The 20,471-nt window shown below is 56.2% G+C and overlaps 1 protein-coding gene across 1 annotated transcript in view; it reads right to left on the bottom strand.

Annotated features, from left to right (window-relative positions):
* Positions 1–20,471, bottom strand: part of LOC144953723 (RNA-binding protein FUS-like) — a 32,982-nt gene that overhangs the window by 2,269 nt on the left and 10,242 nt on the right. Inside the window, 5 exon segments of the mRNA XM_078884293.1 lie at positions 1,041–1,129; positions 1,735–1,877; positions 2,583–2,662; positions 4,100–4,229; positions 4,913–5,016. Coding sequence (XP_078740419.1) covers positions 1,041–1,129; positions 1,735–1,877; positions 2,583–2,662; positions 4,100–4,229; positions 4,913–5,016 — 546 coding nt within the window.

Genomic DNA, 20,471 nt, shown 5'->3' with positions numbered 1-20,471 from the left:
AGAACACCGACGGCTCGCACGGACCTCGCGCCGGGGTTACACACACAGCGCCAGGTGACGCACAGCGCCAGGTGACGCACAGCGCCAGGTGACGCACAGCGCCAGGTGACGCACAGCGCCAGGTGACGCACAGCGCCAGGTGACGCACAGCGCCAGGTGACGCACAGCGCCAGGTGACGCACAGCGCCAGGTGACACACAGCGCCAGGTCACGCACAGCGCCAGGTGACGCACAGCGCCAGGTGACGCACAGCGCCAGGTGACACACAGCGCCAGGTCACGCACAGCGCCAGGTGACGCACAGCGCCAGGTGACGCACAGCGCCAGGTGACGCACAGCGCCAGGTGACACACAGCGCCAGGTGACACACAGCGCCAGGTGACACACAGCGCCAGGTGACGCACAGCGCCAGGTGACGCACAGCGCCGGGGTTACCCGCCGCGCTAGGTAACTAATCCGAGGGCGAAGTCGACCAGTTCAGATAATCGCAATCATCGGTGTCACGAGCAGGAATCAAACCCGGGTCCCCCCCCCCCCCCGCTCTGCTGCTAACCGCTGTGCCGCCACTCCACACAAACACACGGCACCCCCGTGGCACTATAGGCGCAAAGACAAAGATCCCCCGTGTAGCCTTAACAGACTGTAGGGGCAAGTGCTGTTAGCGAGCACCTATGAAGGCCGACACTGTGGCACATGAGGGGGTGGGTGGCCAGCACCACGGCCGGCTGCCTTTTGTCTCCCCAGTGCTAGCGATGTTTACTACACACCGCTACACCAGGTACTCATTTGAGGCCGAGTCGACCTAGGGGAGGCCCAGGACCGGTTCAGATAATCGTCACTGGTGTTTGCCGTGAGCGGGAATCGAACTCGTGTCGCCAGATTCGTCGCGCAGCATAGCGCTAACCGCTACACTATCCCACACACACGTGTCACACGCGCGCACACACGTGTCACACGCGCACACACACGCGTGTCTCCCACACACACGCGTGTCTCCCACACACACGCGTGTCTGTCTGTCGTTGTAGTAGTTGTTGGTACCTCCGCCCGGGGAGCTTCCCCCGTCTGGACGAGGAGCCTTGCACTTGTTGCACTCGTTCCTCCACGCAAAGTTCTGGTTGCCACACGACCTGCAGCAGCAGCAGCAGCAGCAGGAGAGAGAGAGGGGGGTGCAGCAGCAGCAGCAGCAGCAGCAGGAGCAGCAGCAGCAGGAGAGAGAGAGGGGGGTGCAGCAGCAGCAGGAGAGAGAGAGGGGGGTGCAGCAGCAGCAGGAGCAGCAGCAGGAGCAGCAGCAGGCGAGAGAGGGGGGGGGGGGTCATCAACCCTAGAGTCCCAGGAAGGGAACCCCCAAACACACACAGCCTGCACCCAGAGTCTCCCAGTCTCCCGTGTGGTTGCCGTGTGGCCGCGTTGCCGTGTGGGTGCGTTGCCGTGTTGCTGCGGTTGCCGTGTGGTTGTGGTTGCTGCGGTTGCCGTGTGGTTGTGGTTGCCGTGTGGTTGCCGTGTGGCCGCGTTGCCGTGTGGCCGCGTTGCCGTGTGGGTGCGTTGCCGTGTTGCTGCGGTTGCCGTGTGGTTGTGGTTGCCATGTGGTTGCCGTGTGGCCGCGTTGCCGTGTGGGTGCGTTGCCGTGTTGCTGCGGTTGCCGTGTGGTTGTGGTTGCTGCGGTTGCCGTGTGGTTGTGGTTGCCGTGTGGTGGTCGTGTTGCCGTGTGGTTGTGGTTGCCGCGGTTACTCACGGGTTGGGGCAGTCCCAGTCTCCAGCTCTCTGACCCCCGTTGGGGCCTCCGGGTCCCCCTCCCCCTCCTCCACGGCCCCCGAAACCTCCACCCCCCCCTCGGTCCCCACCCCCACGGTCCCCACCCCCGCGACCTGGGGAGACGGCGCCACACAAAACCACTCACACTCACCACCGCCCTCACCACCACCACAACCACCGCCACAACCACCACCGCCCCAACCACCACCACCGCCGCCGCCGCCACCACCGCCCTCACCACCACCACCACCGCCCTCACCACCACCACCACCGCCCTCACCACCACCACCACCGCCCTCACCACCACCACCACCGTCCTCACCACCACCACCACCGTCCTCACCACCACCACCACCACCACCGCCCTCACCACAACCACCACCGCCCTCACCATCACCACAACCACCGCCCTCACCACCACCACAACCGCCGCCCTCACCACCACCACCACCGCCGCCCTCACCACCACCACCACCACCACAACCACCACCCTCACCACAACCACCACCGCCCTCACCACCACCACTACCGCCCTAACCACCACCACTACCGCCCTAACCACCACCACCACCGCCCTCACCACCACCACCACCGCCCTCACCACCACCACCCTCACCACAACCACCCTCACACCACCACCACCACCGCCCTCACCACCACCACCAACCCCCTCGCCACCACCACCCTCACCACCACCACCACCCTTCACCATCACCCAACCCCTCCACCCCCTCCCTTACCTCACACCCCTCACCTCTCAATCAACTCAGAATCTGCGTTTATCCGGCAAAAATCTTGTTGGTGTTGTTTCACAATGGCCGACTCACCTCTACCGCGCCAGTTGGAGCCAAAGTCGGAGCGGCGAGTGGCAAACGACACCTTGATCTTGCCTCCGTTGAACTCCTTGCCTGCACCATCACAATCACCATCACAATCACCATCACAATCACCATCACAATCACCATCACAATCACCATCACAATCACCACCACGCCTGTACACACGCCTGCACACACGCGCCTGCACACACGCGCCTGCACACACGCGCCTGCACACTGGCATTCACCACGAAGTGGCGGTGACTACACCACGGCGCTTGTGCCAGGCTATGTGCACGTTAAAGCCACGTGAAGTGTCAAACGCCCGCTGGCAGGTCACGGGACAGACCCAGGTGCCATAGGTTGACCGAGATGACCGGCTGATGCACCACCTGTGCCCCTACTCTAGCACACAACACACACACGCGCCTACACACACACACACACAACACACACACACGCGCCTGCACACACACACACACAACACACACGCGCCTGCACACACACACACAACACACACGCGCCTGCACACACACACACACAACACACACGCGCCTGCACACACACACACACACAACACACACGCGCCTGCACACACACACACACAACACACACGCGCCTGCACACACACACACACAACACACACGCGCACGCACACACACACAACACACACGCGCACGCACACACACACACAACACACACGCGCACGCACACACACACACAACACACACGCGCACGCACACACACACACAACACACACGCGCACGCACACACACACACAACACACACGCGCACGCACACACACAACACACACGCACACACACACACACACACGCACACAACACACACACACGCGCCTGCACACACACACACACAACACACACGCGCCTGCACACACACACAACACACACGCGCCTGCACACACACGCGCCTGCACACACACACGCGCCTGCACACACACACAACACACACACACGCGCCTGCACACACACACAACACACACACACGCGCCTGCATACACACGCGCCTGCACACACACACAACACACACACACACACGCGCCTGCACACACACACACGCGCCTGCACACACACAACACACACACAACACACACACACGCGCCTACACACACACACGTGCCCGCACACACACACACACACACGTGCCCGCACACACACACACACACCACACACGCGCCCGCACACACACACAACACACACGCGCCTGCACACACACACGCGCCTGCACACACACACACACGCGCCTGCACACACACACACGCCTGCACACACACACAACACACACACGCGCCGCACACACACGCGCCTGCACACACACACAACACACACACACGTGCCTGCACACACACACAACACACACACAACACACACACACGTGCCTGCACACGCACACACACACGTGCCCGCACACACACACGTGCCCGCACACACACACACACACGCACGTGCCCGCACACACACACAACACACACGCGTGCCTGTACGTGTGTGTGTGCGTTCATCTCACCGTCGAACCAGTCGATGGCGGCCTTGGCGGAGGGGGGGTCGTCAAAGGAGACGGTGGCCTCCCCCTTGGGCTTGCCGGTCTCACGGTCCGTGTAGATGTTGATCATGGGGCTACCCGTGCGCTTGTTGATCTGTCACACACACACACACAGAGAGACCTTGACTACACACACACAGACCTTGACTGCACACACACACAGACCTTGACTGCACACACACACACACAGACCTTGACCACAGACACACACCGAGACCTTGACTAGAGATTCACCCACAGACTTGAGACTCAAGAGACCCACAGATCTACAGAGCCACGGACTCCACCTCCTCCCTCCCACCTCCTCCTCCTCCCACCCACCCCCACCCACCCCCTCCCCCCCCCTCCCACCCCCCCCCTCCCACCCACTCCCACCTCCTCCACCCACTCCCACCTCCTCCACCCACTCCCACCTCCTCCACCCACTCCCACCTCCTCCACCCACTCCCACCTCCTCCACCCACTCCCACCTCCTCCACCCACTCCCACCTCCTCCACCCACTCCCACCTCCTCCACCCACTCCCACCTCCTCCACCCACTCCCACCTCCTCCACCCACTCCCACCTCCTCCACCCACTCCCACCTCCTCCACCCACTCCCACCTCCTCCACCCACTCCCACCTCCTCCACCCACTCCCACCTCCTCCACCCACTCCCACCTCCTCTACCCACTCCCACCTCCTCTACCCACTCCCACCTCCTCTACCCACTCCCACCTCCTCTACCCACTCCCACCTCCCACGCAGCTCCCCCTTCCTCCTCCCCCTCCATCTCACCTTGATGATGCCGATCTGCTTGAAGAACTCCGCCACCTGCTCCACGGTGACCTCGTCGCCCATGCCCTGGACGAAGATGGTGTTGTTGTCTGCGTTATCCTGGTCTGTGGGTGAGTGGGGGGGAGGGGTGGAGCGATGAGAAATCTGTCCACAACCACCGCAACAACCACAACAACCGCCAACAACCAACAACCACCCAGCAGCAGAAGAACGGCGGCGCAACCGCTGCCCCCCAAAGCGTGGGGCCCAGGGCAGTCACCACCCCCACTCCTGCCTCTCCCCGACCAGACTTTCGACCACCCCCCTCCCCCACCTCCTCTCCCTCCCCACCAATTTAAGGTGAACCAGCTTAGGGCAATAAACCAGTGTCAATCTGTAGAGCTTCTTTCGCACCGTAGCCACCCATGCGGATCTCACCGTAATCCGGGGAGTGTCCCCTAAATGATAGAAAACTAAAACCTTTGTTTATTTTTTACCGGGTGTAAGGCACCAACCGATAGCTCAGCCCAAGTGGTGGCTCATCATCACCATCATCATCAACGCCACCGCCGCGTGGAAATTGATAGCAGCAGCCAAAAACTCCTGAACGTGTGGGAGATGTCGATTCCAAACATGGAGGGGAAAAAAAATCGGGAAGATCCGGAGATAAAATCCACGTTAGTGACCCATCTCACAGGGAAAGAGACGCAATCTCAAAATATACAGGTGTCGTCAGGATCGGGATCGAGCCCACGACCTCCTGTATACCAGGCGAGGTGGCTAACATCTCCTAGCCAGCGTGATGACGATGAGACACGCAAGGTATCATCAGGGTCGAGATCAAACCCACGACCTCCTGCATACCAGGCGAGGTGGCTAACATCTCTTAGCCAGCGTGATGATGACGATGAGACACGCAAGGTATCGTCAGGGTCGAGATCAAACCCACGACCTCCTGCATACCAGGCGAGGTGGCTAACATCTCTTAGCCAGCGTGATGATGACGATGAGACACGCAAGGTATCGTCAGGGTCGAGATCAAACCCACGACCTCCTGCATACCAGGCGAGGTGGCTAACATCTCTTAGCCAGCGTGATGATGACGATGAGACACGCAAGGCATTGTTGGAGCCAGGGATTGAGCCCACGACCTCCTGCATACCAGGCGAGGTAGTTAACATCTCCCATCTACCGGACAAGAAAGAAAAACCCATCAGTGGACCTGCCCAAAAATGCAAAGTAGGTGTTGCCTTTGGCTGCAAAGGGGGACGTCTCTGCCCAGATGTCGTCAATCGAACCACAAGACGGCGAATCGATTCCGCTTGAAGTTTATCACGGACGCATACACATCGGAAGAGCATCGATTCAGAGGTTTAAACGCCCCCCCCCCCCCCCGCTGTTTTCGATTGGCTGACGTCTGCACGAATCCATTACAGCAGCCGCCGTTCAGCACTCTACACGTGCGTGTGTACGATGGACTTCTTTCACATCGTACGTGGCCAACCGTGGACGTCACTACGGCGTCCGTGCCAAGCTGGGTGCACTCCGAGTTTATCGCGTGAAGTGTCGAAGGCTAGCCGCTGGCAGGCGATGGAACAGACCCTGCAGAGGTGCCATGGGTTTGACTGCTGTGCCAGGCTAGGTGCAGGAGGCGGTGGTCACAGGACAAACCCAGGTGCCATGGGTTGACCGACAGATGCACCACCCGGCAACTATCCCAACTCATTGTGTTTTATCCGCCCGGCGCTCCGCTCTTTGTGAGCGTCGCTCCTCTGCCCTCCGCTGTTGTTGGAGGGCGACTTGCCTTGGACTTGCAGTGCAGCGTCCGTTGTAACTGGTCACTATTAAACTTAAAACTAAACGGTTTTCATTTTAAAATGTGGCATGGTCGACTGAGCTACACAGCTCTTTCAGAAGCAAACTGGCTGTCAAATTACATCTCAAAGAACAGGCTCATCATGTGCACATTTATAGCAACCAAATACTCTTAAAGCGTTGAGATGTTAATTCTAAATTTGAAGGGGGAAAAAAAATCCATGCAACCAAAAGGAGATTGAGATGCACAAACTCCAAATATACAGCAGGTGTCAGAGTCGGGATCTAACCCACGACCTCCTGTATACCAGGCGAGGTCGCTAACATCTCAGAGCCACTGTGGTGTCAGGGTCTGGGGTCAAACCTACGACCTCCTGTATACCAAGCGAGGTAGCTAACATCTCAAGAGCCACTGTGGTGTCAGGGTCTGGGGTCAAACCTACAACCTCCTGTATACCCAGCGAGGTAGCTAACATCTCTGAACCACTGTGGTGTCAGGGTCTGGGGTCAAACCTACGACCTCCTGTATACCAAGCGAGGTAGCTAACATCTCTCAGCCACGGCGAGTTTGAGCTCTTGGGAGACCGAGAAAGAACCGGTCAGTCCATCTTCGGTCGCCAGGGCTAAGATGACGTTGGGTCACGACTTACTCTTTTTGTACCGTAGCGGTCTGCGTGAAGGCTGACGTGATACCACCACCACCACCCATCCACCCACACAGGGAGGGGGGAAACCAGCACCACCAATACCACCACCACCACCACAATGAGCAGTCCCTCCTAACCCGGCGTCGCCTGAACGCACTCCACCACTAACTGGGGGAGTGTCGCGACACCTCGGCTAACCGCAAGGGGGTTTTGTGTTGTAGCAATAGGTTTTTACCCTTTCAACTGGTACAAAAACTGACACCTTTATACAAGGGATAATGTTTGCAATAACCACAACACAAGCAGTCAAAATGCAAACAAAAAGAAACTCTGATGATATGCACTGTCCTTGAAGTGGAATGGTCCACACCTGAGACAGCTTTTCTTAGAGCGTTGTCTCCATTGGTGTTAGACCAGATGACGCCAAAAGGCGTACAACTCAAAAAAAGTGCACTATCAGAGTATTGAGAGCTCGGGGTTAAGCATTTACACTATGAGACTTCCTTTACGTGTCAGTTTTTGTACCAGTTGAAAGGGTTTCAACCTATTACTACATTTTGCCACTGGTAAAGGTCATAGTGTAAATGCTTACTGAGCTCTCAATACTCTGATAGTGTGCTGTCTTTTGAGTTGTACGCCTTTTGGCGTCATCTGGTCTAACACCAATGGAGACTAGGCTCCAAGAAAAGCTCTCAGGTGTGGACCAATCAACTTCAAGGACAGTGCATATCATTACCAGTTGATTATTTTTGTGTGCATTTTGACTGCTTGTGTTGTGGTTATTGCAAGCATGATCCCTTGTATAAAGGTGTCAGTTTTTGTTCCAGTTGAAAGGGTAAAAACCTATCACTATATTTTGCCACTGGTAAAGGATGTCTCAGTGTGGGGGTTTGTGTTGTGCGCCCATCCATCGGGTGGCCAATGCCAACCCCATGCATCACCCCGTCCGCTCGTAATGATGCAGTACAACGGAGACTTGGTGGAGCTTGAATCTGTGATCTCTGTACAGGAGCTGGAGTCTGTGATCTCTGTACAGGAAGCTGGAGTCTGTGAACTCTGTACAGGAGCTGGAGATCGTGAATTCTACACTGGGAGCTTGAGTCTGAATTCTGTTCAGAAGCTGTACACCAAAGTGATGTAAAATCTCCCACGCAGAACACGCGTTAAACTCGTCGCTGTAGCAACTCTACACTCTGCAGTGGGAGAGCACGATTTTTCGCTGGCTTGAGGGTGGAGATCCCACATCTATCGCCTATTATCAGCGCCCCCCCCGTGTCAATTACTCACCAAGTCAGACACCTCCACCCCCCCCCCCGCAACCAACAAAGAATGAGTGCACACAAAGTAATTGTAGACAGTCCTTCCCTCCACCTACTACCCCCCTCCAGAGCATTCCCCACCAGCACCGCAGTACCGACTGGCATACACCACACTGGGCGAGAACAAAAATGACAACACTCCATCTCGCCGTTCCTTTTGTTCTCTTTGGTTCTTTCGGCTAAAGTTGCGTAGTTAGAAATAAAATCACGACGTTTCGATTGCAACACAAGCAATTATCAGGTGGGAAAAACACAGCAAGAATAAAAAAATTCTCTGAAAAAAATGTTTTTTAAAATCCTTTATATTAAGTTCGCTTGCTTGCTTAGGACCGTGCAAATCTTTCGGTCGTTTTTTAACCCACTTCCCGTGATCCAATCGAGCTGACATTTTCCACACAGACTCGGTGTGCGTGACGATTAATGTTCGTGAAATTTTTTTTCCAAAATTTTACACTTTATAGGACAAAAATATTATATTTAATTACCAATTGCTTAATGGTGCAATGCAATCATCTGACCCATAGGTGGCAGCCATCTCAAGCCAAAGGACGAGAGGACTCTAGCCGCCACGCATACAAAGGATTTATAGTGAAAAACTTTGCCTTTACGGGTTATACTTATTCTTGTTGTGGTGTTCCCACCCGATGACGATTTGCTTGTATTGCAATCAAAACGTCGTGATTTGTTTTTATTTTGTGCCCAACCACGTGACTTTACCGAACGAACCAATGAGTATGGATTCCTGCAGTCACGAAAGCTTCAAATCAAGATTGTTCCTTTCGTGGTGCGGCTGCGGTGTTATAGAGCCGGTGATACCGACTGCTCTGCTGATGATAATTGGTTTTTTACCCTTCTATCTGGCAACAAAACTGACACCTTTTTTACGAGGAGTCATGTTTGCATAGACCACAATACCTGCAATCAAAATGCAAACAAAAAACACAACTCTGATAATGTATGTGCACGGTCCTTGAAGTTGATTGGTCCACACTCGAGACAGCTTTTCTTAGAGCCTAGTCATCTGGTCCAACACTGTGTGAGACTAGGCTCTAAGGAAAGCTGTCACAGGTGTGGACCAATCAACTTCAAGGACAGTGCATACATTATCAGAGTTATGTTCTTTTGTTTGTATTATGACTGCAGGTATTGCGGTCTATGCAAACATGACTCCTCGTAAAAAGGTGTCAGTTTTGTTGCCAGATAGAAGGGTAAAAAACCAATTATCATATTTTTTTACTGGCAAATGAGGTTCCAATGGTGCTCTGCAGATGTCGAGACATCGCACAGAATGAACAGGCGGGTACCACTCCACGTGCACTCTGCTGGCAGACACCTTGGGGGCTTACTCCTCGACGGCTCACCCAACCCACCGGAATTAAGGAGCTGGAACAGATGGGAGATTAGTCCACACTGTGCTGTACCGCCCTCACCTGGCAGAAGCCTGGGGCTACGGCTCCTTGCGACACCCACCCACGAGTTAGAGGGCGTGTTTAACAGACAGAGATCAGTCCACACATTACGGCTTACTCCTCAAAGCAGCCAGGGGGTTGGAGGGATTCTCCCAACACCTCTGCGGCGATCCACCAATCCCAGGCGCTGCTGCTGCCGCTGCCTCAACGGCTGGAGATTAGAGGCAGGAGTTCACCACCGTTGCACCACCCCACCCGCCACCCCTCACTGCAGTGAACTCCCGGACATCGCTACCCAACTAGGAAGCCAAATAGGAACCAAAGTAGCCACCCCCCCCCCCCTCCCCCAACGTAACACCACCGCGCCTCTCCGCAACACACCGGCACCACAGAAGGCAGTAGTGAGTAGGAGAAACTCTGGTTCACTTACCACTTGGTTTACCGTAGCCGCTATGGTCACCAGCGCTGTAGTCGGTGCGACAAGAGGACACGGCAGACAAAAGTGAAGCACTCTCCTCCGTGGGAGGGGGTGGGGGGGGGGCGACTGTGGCACCGAAAATAAAACCACAACCGTGGCCACTCCTCCACCCACCCCACCCACCACCACCACCGCCGCCGCGGAGCGGTCAACCGCTCCACCCTTGGTGCTCCACCACCCACGGCTCCACCGCTCCCACACCGGGGGAAGCCGATGATACCTCCCCCCCCCCCACCCGGCGCTCTCCTGCATTTTGTTTAAGCTGCGCGTCTCACCGCTGCTACTGTGTGTGGTGGTGGTGGTGTGGGCGGTCTTGACGCTGCTGTTGTCATCCACCACCACCACCACCACCACCACGGGGTAAAAGCACCCACAGGTGGAGGTGGCATTGGCGCTGACATCCTCCACTAAAGTTGCGGTGACGTCACCACAGCGTCTGTGCCAGGCCAGGCTCTCGTTGGAGGCCATCACGTGAAGCGTCGAAGGCTCGCTCGCTGCTGGAGGTCACGGGACAGACCCTGCAGGTGCCGTGGGTTGACTGCTGTGCCAGGCTAGGTGCAGGAGGATGTCACGGGACAGACCATGCAGGTGCCGTGGGTTGACTGCTGTGCCAGGCTAGGTGCAGCTGGAGGTCACGGGACAGACCCTGCAGGTGCCGTGGGTTGACTGCTGTGCCAGGCTAGGTGCATGAGGAGGTCACGGGACAGACCCTGCAGGTGCCGTGGGTTGACTGCTGTGCCAGGCTAGGTGCAGCTGAAGGTCACGGGACAGACCCTGCAGGTGCCGTGGGTTGACTGTGGTGCCAGGCTAGGTACATGAGGCGGTCACGGGACAGACCCTGCAGGTGCCGTGGGTTGACTGCTGTGCCAGGCTAGGTGCTGCTGGAGGTCACGGGACAGACCCTGCAGGTGCCGTGGGTTGAGCGACTGCTCTACCTTTTAGAGCGCCCGCCCACCACCACCCCACGCGCGCTGTCGGTACAGAAACCCGCACTAACGTCCACCACCTCCCCACCTGCCATTTTTGTCAGCCTCAAGGCCGACCGCCCCCCCCTCACGCCCCCCCCCCCCCGTGAACCTCCAGCCACGAGGCTTCGGCTACAGCACCACCACCACCACCACCACCGTCACAACCACCACCACTCGTCCACGGCAGCGGTGGGTGGCCCAATCTCTGTTGTGGTTGTTCCCGTTGTTAGCTTTGCTGTTGTGAACGGTGAAACTGAAACCTGGCCCCTGAACGCCGATCGTTGGCCATGTACCCACCACCTCTACCACCACTCGAGCATGGCGGTGGGTAGAACCCCATCTCTGTCGTTGGGAGCTGTCGGAGTTGTTGTGTAGCGACACCGAAACCTGACCCTTGACCGCCGATTTGTCGGTAGAACCCATGTGCGTCCCGTTGTTGGCGTTGTTGTTATTGTTGGCTAGACACCACCTCTCCCACCACGGTGGTCGGTAAGTCCATCTCGTGTCGTTGTTGGCGTTGTTGTTGCGAGTTGTGAACGGTGACAATGAAACCCGACACTCGATCGATCGTCCTACTGTTGTCTATACACCACCACCACCCAACCATCGTGGAGGGTTGTTGGCATTGTTGTTGGCATTGTTGTTGGCATTGTTGTTGGCATTGTTGTTGGCATTGTTGTTGGCATTGTTGTTGGCATTGTTGTTGGCATTGTTGTTGGCATTGTTGTTGGCATTGTTGTTGGCATTGTTGTTGGCATTGTTGTTGGCATTCAAGTTGTTTTCGTCAACGGTGACACTGAAAAACCTGACACCAGACCGATGTTTGTTGTACACCACCACAACCACCCAACCATCGTGGAGGGTTGTTGGCATTGTTGTTGGCATTGTTGTTGGCATTGTTGTTGGCATTTAAGTTGTTTTCGTCAACGGTGACACTGAAAAACCTGACACCAGACCGATGTTTGTTGTCTATACACCACCTCCCACCACCAACACCCCTCCCCACCTGCCTGACACCACAAACTCACAACCTCTGCCTCTCCCCCAGCACACCCCTCACGCTACTTTGACCAAAAATCCCCGAAGGAGAGAGGGGGGGGGGCTGGTTGTTCTGTGGGGGAGGGACGGGGAGGGGGGCAACGCAACTCTGCTTGACGGGAGGGGGAGGTGACTACAAAAGCTGTGGTGGCAGCATTGATTTGATATTCCCTGCCTCTCCCTGCCTCTCTTTGCCTGTTGCCGTTTGCACTCCTGCTCAGTTTTGTTGCGTCTGCCTTCGTGTGTTGGGGGGGGGGAAGGGATGGGGGGGGGTGTAACCTGCAGTGTACAAATGCATCGCAAACATTAACACTTCCACTTTCAGTCACAAGCCATCCAACCACATCATAGGGGGGTCCACCACTTCCACAGCTCATGCCAGGGGTTACGGACAGACGCACGGCACACTCGCAGGCACGGACACACACGGACACAAGCACAGACGGACACACACGGGATTGACAGGGACGGTGACATTCACCCAGCCGATCAATTGGGCCTCGCTTGGAAGGATATCCATCGTGAGCAGATCAAACTCAAGAGCTGCACCTCCTCCTCCTGTTCCTCCACCACCACCTCCACCTCCCACCTCCACCACCACCACCGTCTCACCCCTTGTACCGTGTACCGCCACGCAGGCACTACCACAACTTTTACCGACCACCAACACTCATAGCACTCGGTAAAGACTCCCACGGGCCGGACCACCTCCTCCCCCCAACCCTTCCCCCCCTCCCCACCCTCTTCGCCACTCGGCACGACTAGCGACCACCACCACCTCTAGTACGGGTGTCAAACTTCTTCTTGTGTCGTACGCAGCCAAGCCAACCTTGATGAATCAGGAGCCCTCCAACCACCCCGACCACCACCACCCTGACCACCCCTCACCATGACCACCACCACCACCCTGACCACCACCTTGACCAAGAGACTTCGGCCCCGAGAGGGAGGGGCGTTTGGCTGTGCATGCTCTCGTGCAGTCACTCACCACCACCACTAGCACCACCACCTCTACCATCACCACCACCAGCACCAGCACCACCTCTAGTACCACCTCTACCATCACCACCACCTCTAGTACCACCTCTACCACCACCACTAGTACCACCTCTACCACCACCACTAGTACCACCTCTACCATCACCACCACCTCTACCACCTCCACCACCACCACCTCTACCACCACCACCTCCTCCAGTACCACCACCTCTAGTACCACCACCACCACCACCAGGCGCTGCCTCAGCAGCCTTCCCTGTGACCTGCGAGTGGCTCTTTGTTACGCCTCTACAACCAACACCAAGCGAGCAACCTCCCTCGGGGATCCCACCCAACGCCAACCAAGGCTCCTGGTCACGTGGCCACCACTTACGGAGCCAAACCGGAGAGGGACCCCCGCCCCCCCTCCATCTTCCACGGAGACGGCATCGGTGACGGACGGGTGAGCCGGCCTGCCTACCCACTCGCTCGCTACAACCTCTTCACTCCCCCAGCAGCAACACTGGACAAACCTCACCCTCGCCACCCATCCCTGCAGTCGCCCCTCAACTGATCACTCACCACCACCGCCACCACTAGGCAGGTGCTGCCTCCCCGTGTGAGCTGTGAGTGTCTCTGTTACGCCGCCTCTACAACATGGGCAGACCAACCAACCTTCCTGGGATATGCCGACCAACCAACCTGGGGTCACACTCCAGCTCCTGACCTGCCTACCGCTCTCAACTAGACCTCTCGTCTCTCGCGCCCCTCGCCGCCCGCCCGGCAGCAACAATGAACCACCACCACCACATTCCTCACCCACAAACACCCTTCAACGGATCACTCAACAAACACCACCATCACCACCACCCGCGCACTCAATTAAAGGCGGACAGAAACAGTGTTCTAGATTTGAAGCTTTCGTGACTGCAAGGATTCATATTCTTAGGTTTGTTCGGTAAAGTCACGTAGGTCAAAAATTTAAATTAATAATATCTTGATAGAGCTGTCGTGCTGTGACTGTTCCACCTGAAGACGGAAGCTTGTGTTGTCTCCGAAACGTCGTGATTTTTATTTTTATTAATTTAAATTTTTTACCTACCCGACTTTACCGAAAAAACCTAAGAATAAGAAACAGTGCCCGGCAGTCTTAACTGCCGGACATGAGACAAGGGGTGGCTGGCGTGCGTTCTCCGTTCCCTGCGCTGCGTGCGTGTGCGAGGGAGACTTCCCATGATGGCTACTCATGTTTGTCTTCTTGGAACTGTCTACCGGGGGCAAGGCCTCAACACTGGAGCGATCCCTGACCATTGGCACGTAACGGCAGCAGTTCGGTCATCGTCATCGGGCGGAAATTTATAGCGGCAGCCAAAGTAACTCTTAACAAGTAAACCCGTAAAAACTAAGTTTTTTACTATAAATCCTTTATATGCGTGGCATCGGGGCGGCTAGAGTCTTCTCGTCCTCTGGCTTGAGATGGCTGCCACCTATGGGTCAGATGATTGTCTGGCAGCATTAAACAATTGGTAATTAAATATTACATTTTTTTCCCTAAACAGTGTAACATTTTGGAAATTTTTTTCACAAAAATCATTGTCACGCACAACGAGTCTGTGTGCAAAATGTCAGCTCGATTGGATCACGGGAAGTGGGTAAAAAAACGACCGAAAGATTTGCACGGTCCTAAGCAAGCAAGTGAACTTAATATAAAGGATTTAAAAATGCGTCGATTCGAAAATGTGAAGGGGGGAAAAAATCCACGCAGTGATCGCCACGGGGGGAAAGTTTGAGACGGGCAAACTCCAAATATACGGCAGCAGGTGTCGTCAGGGTCAGGATCGAACCACGACCTCCTGTATACCAGGCGAGGCAGTCAACATCTCCTAGCCACCATGGTGTCAGGATCGAACCCACGACCTCCTGTATACCAGGCGAGGCAGTCAACATCTTCCCCTAGCCACTGTGGTGCGTTAGGGGCTCCTGGACCCATCGTGTCGATGTGCCACTGCCAAAGCGCTCCCCCCACCAAGGTAGCCCTCTCTCTCTCTCTCTCCAGCAGACTTGTAAAGGTGGAGGCAGCAGTGCCGGCAGCGAGTAGCGCCTACGACGGCCGGCACACGGCACACGCCACCCCTACCACGGCCACCTTTGTCTCTCCCCAGTGGGCGATGCTCACCACACACACACACACACCGCTATGTACACCCGGTGGATGGGGTTACTCATTTGAGGGCCAATCCTCCGTCAGGAATCTAAGAGGGTGGCGGGGTCCCTCCAGGGCAAATTATTGATTCCGACTGCGTCTCTGGCCGGGTGCGGATGGATGGGAGTCTTGAGGCACGAGCAGCGTTGGAAACGGAGACCACCACCACCATCATCATCATCACCACCACCACCACCAGCACTATCATCACCACCATCACCACCACCACCACACAGTCAGTAGGATTGATCGCCGGAGCTGAGACCAAGGACTCATTATCGGGGTCCTGAGGCAGGAATCGGGGGGGAATTCCTCGTCCGGATCCTACAGATTCTGTATGGCTCCAGATCCTAACAGATTTGTATCCGGATCCTAATGATTCTGTGCGGATCCTACAGATTGTATGCAGATTATACAAATATTGCGTTCGGATCCTACAGACTATACAGATCCTACAGATTTCATGCGGATCCTTCACATTCTGTATAGATCCAGATCCTATAGATTGCATGCGGACCCCACAGATTGCATGCAGATCCCACAGATGGCATCCGGATCCTATGGGTGCCATGGACCCAAAACCCCGTGGGGCTGCCTCTGCCGTGCCGACCCCGAGTCTGTCTCAGCTCCGTCACCAACAAGCGCGACACGCCAGTTAGTGGAGTGTGAGAGTGGTGAAGTGTGAGCATCGTGTAGAGTGTAGGGTGTGTGGAGTGAGTGTACAGCGAGTAGTGTGGAGTGCAGTGTTAGTAGCGAGAGCGGTGTCAGGGCGCGGTGTCAGAGAGTGGTGTGAGAGAGTCGTGTGAGTGGTGAGAGAGTGGTGTGAGAGAGCGGTGTGAGAGAGCGGTGTGAGAGAGCGGTGTGAGAGAGCGGTGTGAGAGAGCGGTGTGAGAGAGTGGTGTGAGAGAGCGGTGTGAGAGAGCGGTGTGAGTGGTGAGAGAGCGGTGTGAGAGAGCGGTGTGAGAGAGCGGTGTGAGAGAGCGGTGTGAGAGAGCGGTGTGAGTGAGCGGTGTGAGAGAGCGGTGTGAGAGAGCGGTGTGAGTGAGCGGTGTGAGTGAGCGGTGTGAGTGAGTGGTGTGAGAGAGCGGTGTGAGTGAGCGGTGTGAGTGAGTGGTGTGAGAGAGCGGTGTGAGTGAGCGGTGTGAGAGAGCGGTGTGAGTGAGCGGTGTGAGTGAGTGGTGTGAAAGAGCGGTGTGAGAGAGCGGTGTGAGAGAGTGGTGTGAGAGCGGTGTGAGTGAGCGGTGTGAGTGAGCGGTGTGAGTGAGTGGTGTGAGAGAGCGGTGTGAGTGAGCGGTGTGAGAGAGCGGTGTGAGAGAGCGGTGTGAGAGAGCGGTGTGAGTGAGTGGTGTGAGTGAGAGAGCGGTGTGAGAGAGCGGTGTGAGAGAGCGGTGTGGGAGAGCGGTGTGAGAGAGCGGTGTGAGAGAGCGGTGTGAGAGAGCGGTGTGAGAGAGCGGTGTGAGAGAGCGGTGTGGGAGAGCGGTGTGAGAGAGCGGTGTGAGAGAGCGGTGTGAAAGAGTGGTGTGAGTGAGCGGTGTGAGTGAGCGGTGTGAGAGAGCGGTGTGAGTGAGCGGTGTGAGAGAGCGGTGTGAGAGCGGTGTGAGTGAGCGGTGTGAAAGAGTGGTGTGAGTGAGCGGTGTGAGAGAGCGGTGTGAGTGAGCGGTGTGAGAGAGCGGTGTGAGAGAGCGGTGTGAGAGAGCGGTGTGAGAGAGCGGTGTGAGAGAGAGTGGTGTGAGAGAGCGGTGTGAGAGAGCGGTGTGAGAGAGTGGTGTGAGTGAGCGGTGTGAGAGAGCGGTGTGAGTGAGCGGTGTGAGAGAGCGGTGTGAGAGAGCGGTGTGAGAGAGCGGTGTGAGTGAGCGGTGTCAGTGAGCGGTGTGAGTGAGCGGTGTGAGAGAGCGGTGTGAGAGAGCGGTGTGAGAGAGCGGTGTGAGAGAGCGGTGTGAGAGAGCGGTGTGAGAGAGCGGTGTGAGAGAGCGGTGTGAGAGAGCGGTGTGAGAGAGCGGTGTGAGAGAGCGGTGTGAGAGAGCGGTGTGAGAGAGCGGTGTGAGAGAGCGGTGTGAGAGAGCGGTGTGAGAGAGCGGTGTGAGAGAGCGGTGTGAGAGAGCGGTGTGAGACAGCGGTGTGAGAGAGCGGTGTGAGAGAGCGGTGTGAGAGAGCGGTGTGAGAGAGCGGTGTGAGAGAGCGGTGTGAGAGAGCGGTGTGAGAGAGTGGTGTGAGGGGATTGCAGGGTGCGAGTCTGGTGTGAGCACGAAGTGCGAAGCGTGAGCGTAGCGTGGGGTGTAGTGGGTGGTTAGGTGAGTGAGTGTTTGGTTGAGTGAGTGGGTGGTTGGGTGGTTGAGTGAGTGGGTGGTTGGGTGAGTGAGTCAGTGAGTGAGTGAGTGTTTGGTTGGGTGAGTGAGTGAGTGTCAGTGAGTGGGTGGTTGGGTGAGGTGATGGGTGGATGCAGTGTCTGCCTGCTCCACCGCTCATCACAGTGTGGGTGGGTGCCTACCTCATGCCACCTCCGCCGCGCCCGCCCCGGCCACCACCTCGCTCGTACCCACCACCACCACCACCTCCACCTCGCTCGTACCCTCCGCGGTCGTAACCACCGCCACCACCACCGCCGCCACGGCCACCATAGCCTCCTCCTCCTCCTCGCCCGCGGTATCCCCCGTCCTGCCCGTACCCTCCCCCTCCTCCTCCACCTGCAGTGGCAGCAGCAGCAGAAAATAGGGTCAGACTGAGCGCCGAAACCACCACAAGCCTCGTCGTCACGCCGCCCCCCCCATCACCCACAACCCCCCCCATCACCCACTGCCACCCCCCCCATCACCCCTCCCCATCACCCACCACCACCCCCATCACCCACTGCCACCCCCCCCATCACCCCTCCCCCATCACCCACCACCCCCCCAACACCCACTGCCACCCCCCCCATTACCCCTCCCCCATTACCCACCACCCCCCCATCACCCACTGCCACCCCCCCCCCATCACCCCTCCCCCATCACCCACCACCCCCCCAACACCCACTGCCACCACCCCCCCCCAACACCCTCCACCCCCCCCCTCCCATCACCCTCCCATCACCCTCCACCACCCCCCTCACAACACCATCCTCCACCACCCCCCCATCACCCTCCACCACCCCCCCATCACCCTCCACCACCCCCCCATCACCCTCCTCCACCCCCCCATCACCCTCCTCCACCCCCCCATCACCCTCCTCCACCCCCCCATCACCCTCCTCCACCCCCACATCACCCACCTCCACCCCCCACCCCCATCACCCTCCTCCACCCCCCTCCACCCCCCCCCCCATCACCCTCCTCCACCCCCCCCCATCACCCTCCTCCACCCCCCCCCCCATCACCCTCCTCCACCCCCCCCCCCATCACCCTCCTCCACCCCCCCCCCCATCACCCTCCTCCACCCCCCCATCACCCACATCCACAATTCTGTGTTGGAGAGTAAACCCACTACATCCACAATTCTGTGTTGGAGTGTAAACCCACTACATCCACAATTCTGTGTTGGAGAGTAAACCCACGACATTCACAATTCTGTGTTTGGAGAGTAAACCCACGACATTCACAATTCTGTGATGAGAGTAAACCCACTACATCCACAATTCTGTGTTGGAGTGTAAACCCACTACATCCACAATTCTGTGATGAGAGTAAACCCACTACATTCACAATTCTGTGATGAGAGTAAACCCACTACATCCACAATTCTGTGTTGGAGAGTAAACCCACTACATCCACAATTCTGTGTTGGAGCGTAAACTTACTACATTCACAATTCTGTGTTGGAGAGTAAACCCACTACATCCACAATTCTGTGTTGGAGAGTAAACCCACTACATTCACAATTCTGTGTTGGAGTGTAAACCCACGACATTCACAATTCTGTGTTGGAGAGTAAACCCACTACATTCACAATTCTGTGTTGGAGAGTAAACCCACTACATTCACAATTCTGTGTTGGAGAGTAAACCCACGACATTCACAATTCTGTGTTGGAGAGTAAACCCACTACATTCACAATTCTGTGATGAGAGTAAACCCACTACATTCACAATTCTGTGATGAGAGTAAACCCACTACATTCACAATTCTGTGATGAGAGTAAACCCACTACATCCACAATTCTGTGATGAGAGTAAACCCACTACATTCACAATTCTGTGATGAGAGTAAACCCACTACATCCACAATTCTGTGTTGGAGAGTAAACCCACTACATTCACAATTCTGTGTTGGAGTGTAAACCCACTACATTCACAATTCTGTGTTGGGGAGTAAACCCACTACATTCACAATTCTGTGTAGGAGTGTAAACCCACTACATTCACAATTCTGTGTTGGAGAGTAAACCCACGACATTCACAATTCTGTGTTGGAGTGTAAACCCACTACATTCACAATTCTGTGTTGGAGAGTAAACCCACTACATTCACAATTCTGTGTTGGAGAGTAAACCCACTACATTCACAATTCTGTGTTGGAAAGTAAACCCACTACATTCACAATTCTGTGTTGGGGAGTAAACCCACTACATCCACAATTCTGTGTTGGAGAGTAAACCCACTACATTCACAATTCTGTGTTGGGGAGTAAACCCACTACATTCACAATTCTGTGTTGGAGAGTAAACCCACTACATTCACAATTCTGTGTTGGAGAGTAAACCCACTACATCCACAATTCTGTGTTGGAGTGTAAACCCACTACATCCACAATT

This window comes from Lampetra fluviatilis, chromosome 81 (genome assembly GCF_964198595.1).
Source record: "Lampetra fluviatilis chromosome 81, kcLamFluv1.1, whole genome shotgun sequence".
In the NCBI taxonomy this organism is placed as follows: Eukaryota; Metazoa; Chordata; class Hyperoartia; order Petromyzontiformes; family Petromyzontidae; genus Lampetra; species Lampetra fluviatilis.
The sequence above is the reverse complement of the archived record's forward strand: the minus strand, read 5'-3'. Positions and strand labels throughout refer to the sequence as shown.